Here is a 6000-nt window from a genome sequence, read left to right as displayed (position 1 = left end):
AAAGGACCACTCCACTCGGTCAAAAACTTTTTCTGCAACCAGACTAGCCAACAGACCAGTCACTAACGCCATTAAAACTTTTCTAACATGCAAAACTGATTGACGACCTATTATAAAACCAACTTGTTCGTCCCCTACATTAATGAAATCGGACGATATGATTCTACCAACAGGAGTTTTACCTATTTTGGGCTCAATGCTATCAGAGCATCAGTAGCTCCTAAAGGAAAAACAACTTAAACATGCTAGTATTAATATCTCAATTAAAAATACAACCTATTTGTAAAAAAATTTACAAACACGGCATGATAAAATCATTAAGAAGTTTGAAGATCAACATTCTTGGTTATCAGATGAGTTTTTAATAATTTTTAATAATTTCCTAAATATAGGATAAAAATACAGCGGGCTTATCCAGGAATCCGCTTTCCCTACCTGATAATCTAGGGGTGGGAAAAATAAACATGCTGATCAGAATAATTGCACACATGCGTACTAATAGCTTTCTAGGATTGTAAAATGAAATTAAAAAAATAATGATGCAAAATATTTTAATAAAATCCAAAATATTATTTTTTATTAGATATCTATATTAGGTCATAAGAGTACGCAATTAATTTTATTAGCAAATCAATTGAGTATCTTTTGCATCAGAGAATTATTACAGAAGCCAAACGTGGCTTTCTCCTAACAATTCTAAATTTTTTAACAGTTACATGTCCATATATAACTTTTGGTTTAGTGACATCATCAAGTTTGACGACCAATAACATTTCTATGGGTGGTCTCAAAGTTTAGACAAAGAAACATTCCTCCATGTTTAAAAGTTATACAAAGTTTTCAGAAAATTACTTTTGATTTCTGAATTAACATTATAACATTCAAGAGAATCTATAATTATTAACATGGTGCTGATAAATTCTCAGCCCTTCCATGCTGACAAGCTCTGAGCCTTAAAGAAAAAACAAACTCCTAAGCTGACAGATTCAAATTGCATGGCCTTACACAGAAACCTTACTCAGGAGGAAAAAGGGGGGGTTAAATCCCCCTCTCCTCTTCCTGAAGCGTGGGCTTCCAATGCCCCCCTTCTCCCTATTCTTGAGACTAACTCTAATCACTTCCAGATGTTGTGCTCAAGATTTTTCCTTAGTGTTTCTTCTTATAAACCATTTATATATTACCACATATCACATTCATGGGCCCCAAACATTCATAATTTCATTCATATCTTGGCCATTCATACTTCATACATTTTATATCTCAGTTTGGAATATGGAGTCTAATATGCTTTTCCTAACTGGCCTGAGCACATCTGTTAACAATTAGAACCACGAGGCTAAAGGCGGGAAGCTGAACAAAGAACAGAAACTATTCACTGGCACAAGATGCTGGCCTAAGACAGGACAGTCATAGTACATACAAAAGAACCTAAACTGGACTCCATGTAATCATGTAATCATGATTTCCACCATGATTTAGCTCAACAGCAAAGTACACAAGAAAACACCATTCTTTTCCTTATATTAATCTTTAGTGTGTTTTTTCTTTTGGCCTTAGCTACATTATATTTAAATGTTTTATTCACCTATTTTTCGTACGCTTCTATTTGGGCGCGGTCCTTAACTAACACAGATGTTTGTCTAACTAGAATTACCCAGAATCATACGAAAAACTGGTGCTACAAAAATACTGCACTATCATGCTTCTGACATCCATTTCATCGTACCATAAACAGCGCTAGCCACGAGCCACGAGTCAATGCCCGAATTCCTGGAATTAAACAATTTCAGATATGATACCAAATAGTAGTAGTAGTCCAAAAAGGGCTTTATAACAAACACACCCGAATTTAAAAAATACTCTGGCCCCAAACAGCAGCCAATGTAGTTTTGCATAAAAAGGACTTACATGATCATATTTTTTAAGACAAAAAATTAAATGAACAGCAGTATTTTGAACCAATCGAAGTCTTAATACAAGCTTTTTCGGTAGTCCTAGATAAACAATATTGCAATAATCTAAAGTGGACAATACTGTGCTCTGAACTAGTAATCGAAAGGATTCCATGTCAAAATACTTCTTAATAGTCCTTAATTTCCACAATAGTGCATAACTTTTTTTGATTAAAAGATCTGTATGTTTCCTAAAAGTCAGTCTACGATCCAATGTTATACCCAAGATCTTCAAGTTTGACACTATCTCAAAATTTTGACCATTGATTTTGATTGTTGATTCTTGAATTTTATCATTTGGGCAAGCTAAAAAGATCTTTGTTTTTCCAGCATTAAGTTTTAACCTAAACTGCATCATCCATGATTCTACCTTTTCCAAAACATTGGAAATCTGAGTAATTAGTTCATTTGAGATGGTCTTACAAGGTAACAGAATAGTAATATCATCTGCATATATGTAAAATATTACATTCAAGCTTTGAAGCAAATAGGCCAGAGACACTAAGGCCCTGATTTTGCAAAGTGCGTCCCAATTTTAGGCAGCTGTAGGTGTCCTACAGCTGTCTAATCAGCCAATCGGGATGCACGTTTTTTAAAAAAATGCTCCCCAGGCAGGCCGCCTATATTGAAGGCGCCTCCGGGAGCCTAGGGAGGCCCGCAAGATCGCCTAAGCTCGCCTAAGGGCAAATCTAGGCGGCCCTATGTAGCGATGGTCCAGGAAGGGGCAGGCCCACCTCATTTTGACGAGGTGGGCCTGCCGTCTGGACAAGACCCTTCCAGCCAGCCAACAATTAAGAGGTTAGTTTGGGGGAGGTTAGTTGAGGGGAGGTTAGTTGGGGGTAATCAGAGGGTGTTAGCACGGGGGGGGGGGCTTTAGCATGAGGGGTCCGGAGGGGGGTGGCCTTCTGGCAGGAGGGGTTGGGCACCCTCCTGCCGGCAATCGGATAGGCAGCCGTGGCTGCTATACTTATCATGGCTGGGAGATCCCTTGCCACGATAAGTGGAGCGGCCGCGTCTACTCGATAACCCGATTCTATAACCGGTATTTGTAACATGGATGTCGGTTACAGAATCATGGTTAGTGTAGGCCCGATTCTGTATAGGATGCCCCTCCCAGGCATCCTATACAGAATCTGGGCCTAAATATATATTAAACAGTGTGAGTTCTTCCATGCAAGAGAGTATTTATCTTCAGAAAACACTTCATAAGATCTATATTTCAAAAACCCACTAAACCAATTTTTTATATTGCCCCTGATCCCAATAGAATCCATGCAGCTTAACAATAGGCCATGATCCACCAAATCGAAAGCACTACTCAGGTCCAGCTGTAAGATCAGGGCACTAGTACCAGTGCTAAACAGAATTGTAATCTGATTCAGAAGTGATGCTATTATTGTTTCTGTACTGTATCATGGAACCCTGATTGGTGATAACGCAAAATATTGAATTTATCCAATTATCTTTCCAATTCATTATTGACTAACCCCTCTATTACCTTTTCAAATATTGAGATGCTAGCTACTGGTCTATAATTATTCTCACACTTAAGTGATTCTTTGAGATTTTTCACAATAGGTGCAATTATAATTCTTCCTAAATTTTGCTCAAATTGTCCCTTTTGCAGTTGAAGAGTAATCTTTTTAAAAAGATTAGTTTTGAAATTAACCGGTGCATTTCTCAATACATTTCTTGGACAAATATCTAAACGACAATATTTTTTTAGCATATTTTGAATATAATTTACAGAATGAATCCCACTCTGGGATAGTAAAATGTTCCCAAAACATATCTGTCCTAACACCCTCTAGCTGTCCTGTGGAATAAAAAGAATCAGACACTTCAATAACTTTATCATTAAAAATTATATGCGAATCTGTAGCATCTATAGCTTGGTCCTTAAAAAATGTTTGTAACCCACTGATTTTATTTTTAAAGAATTCCACCAAATTATTAGCAGGCAGAATAGCTTCCTTTTTTGATCGCTTTTTTTAATCGGTCTCGAACAAGCCATGAACCAAATTAAAAAGTTCCTTACTATTTATCTTAACATCTCCAATCTTGTCCCTATAGTAAGTACTACGTTTCTCAGTAATTATAATTTTATATTCCTTAAGTTTCAATCTCCACTGTATTCTATCTTCCTCTTTGCCTGATTTAATCCAAACCTTCTCCACCCTTCTAAGTGCCTTTTTTAATTCTAGTAGCTCTGCATCAAACCAAATAGTGTTTGCTCTTTCCCTCTTACGCATTCTCTTCTGTGGTGCAATATCATCTAAAATTTGAGTACTAAAATTCATCCAATCAGATAATGCACTTAAATACTTAAAAAAGGTATTAATGCACCTGAGGAGAAAATTTTGCAAAAGAAAGGAGTGACCTAATGGCCTGCTTTTCAGCCCTTCCAGTTGCCTCGCCTTTTTTTCTGCAGTGGTCAATCAGCAGCAGCGGCAGCAGCAATTCAAACAGCCTATTCACAACAACTCAAGCCCTCTCTCTGATGCTTTCTGCCTAGGGGTTTGTTGCAAGTAGGCTATTTGGATCGCTATCCTCTGCCTCACAGCAGAAAACTTCAAATGCCAGGTTACTGTCTGGGGATGGGACGGCTGCACCAACCTAATTGAAAAACACTACCTTAGATTAGTCCTGAATTTGTCCTCTTTCACCTTCATTCTTTGCCCCTTCATTCTAGATCTTCCTTTCACATGAAAGAGATTACTTCCTGCACATTTGTACCACTGAAATGTCTCTATCATATCTCCCTGTCCTGCTTTTCTTCCAAAGTATACATACTGTATTGAGTTCTTTAAGCCAGTTCCCATATGCTTTAATTGTAACCTAGCAATTAATGAGCTGAACCTTTCAAACAGCCTTCATCCTCATATCTTTTCCTGTTCACAAATAAGCAGAAAGCCAACACAGATAATTATAGAAACATGTCAATAAACACATACAAATAAAGATGCGCACACACAAATATGGGAAAATTTGGAAAGAATTCCATAAGACATTCCTGACTTATTTCCTTTTTTTAAATTGTCCACAATTATTGTAAGATTTGTGGCTATGGGCAATGGAATGGGGTGAGTCACAGGGGCCTACCAATATTATATTCAATATAGCATCAGCAGCTAGAAAGCCTGAAGGCAAAGCTGGAGATGCGTTTGTCTCCTCCAGCCAGAGTTATTCTACTGATCTTGTTTGTACCTGAGATGATGCAGTGCTAGGAAAGCACAATATTTATTATTATATTGGATGTATCATCATAATATCATACTGAAATGAATGCTTGACATGAGCACCCATTAAATATCCAATAATTTTACTGTGTCGCAGATCAGATTCAACAGCTATATGTTCTTATATTTTAATAGGGTCATGCGTGGTATCATTTGTTGAGCTAGTGAAAAACAATCTGGAACTGGGAAAAGAAAATACAGAAGTTCGACATGAAACATCTATTGTTTTCAAATGTAAACTAGGATTCAGCCCAGAACAAAGCCAGAAAATGGAAGAAAGTTGTAATAACAAGAGACTGACATATCCAAAGTGTATCAGCAACAGTAAGTATTGCCTTCTTAAGACAACTTTCATTTCCTTATATCTCAGGGAGTAAATGTATTATGGGTTTCTTTCACGATTGATTATATGAATATTTATATCCTAATAGTTTGCCTTTAAAAAGTGAAAGAGGATCGTCTGTAAAACTAAAACTTCCATATACATTTAATAAAGTCTACTTTCTGTAGTGAGTGTATTCTATATATAATGCTGAAAAATTTGCACCTAAAAAATGCATACTAAGTGCTATTCTATAAATTGCACTCCGAGTTGGGTGCCCCATGTTTATAAAATACACTAGGGCCTGTTTTACAAAGCCACATGACAACAGCCCTGAAGCCCTTTAAATCTCTATGGGCTTCGGGGCCGTTACCGCACTGCAGCCGCTAGTGCGGCTTTGTAAAACAGGCCCTCAGTGCTGGGATATCTGACAATTAAGTTCATGAACTTGCCACCATATGCTTACATTGGCAGCACTGTACAAACC

At 37.2% G+C, this 6000-nt stretch overlaps 1 protein-coding gene across 2 annotated transcripts in view; it reads left to right on the top strand.

Moving 5' to 3' along the window:
- The window catches only part of CFH (complement factor H), a 587670-nt gene that overhangs the window by 498506 nt on the left and 83164 nt on the right, over positions 1–6000 (top strand). For both annotated transcript variants that reach the window (XM_033962168.1, XM_033962167.1), the window contains exon 21: positions 5327–5515. In XM_033962168.1, coding sequence (XP_033818059.1) covers positions 5327–5515 — 189 coding nt within the window. The remainder of the gene's footprint in view (positions 1–5326; positions 5516–6000) is intronic.

The sequence above is a fragment of the Geotrypetes seraphini genome, chromosome 10 (genome assembly GCF_902459505.1).
Source record: "Geotrypetes seraphini chromosome 10, aGeoSer1.1, whole genome shotgun sequence".
NCBI lineage: Eukaryota > Metazoa > Chordata > Amphibia > Gymnophiona > Dermophiidae > Geotrypetes > Geotrypetes seraphini.
Note: the sequence above shows the minus strand (reverse complement) of the source record. Positions and strands in the feature narration are given on the sequence as shown.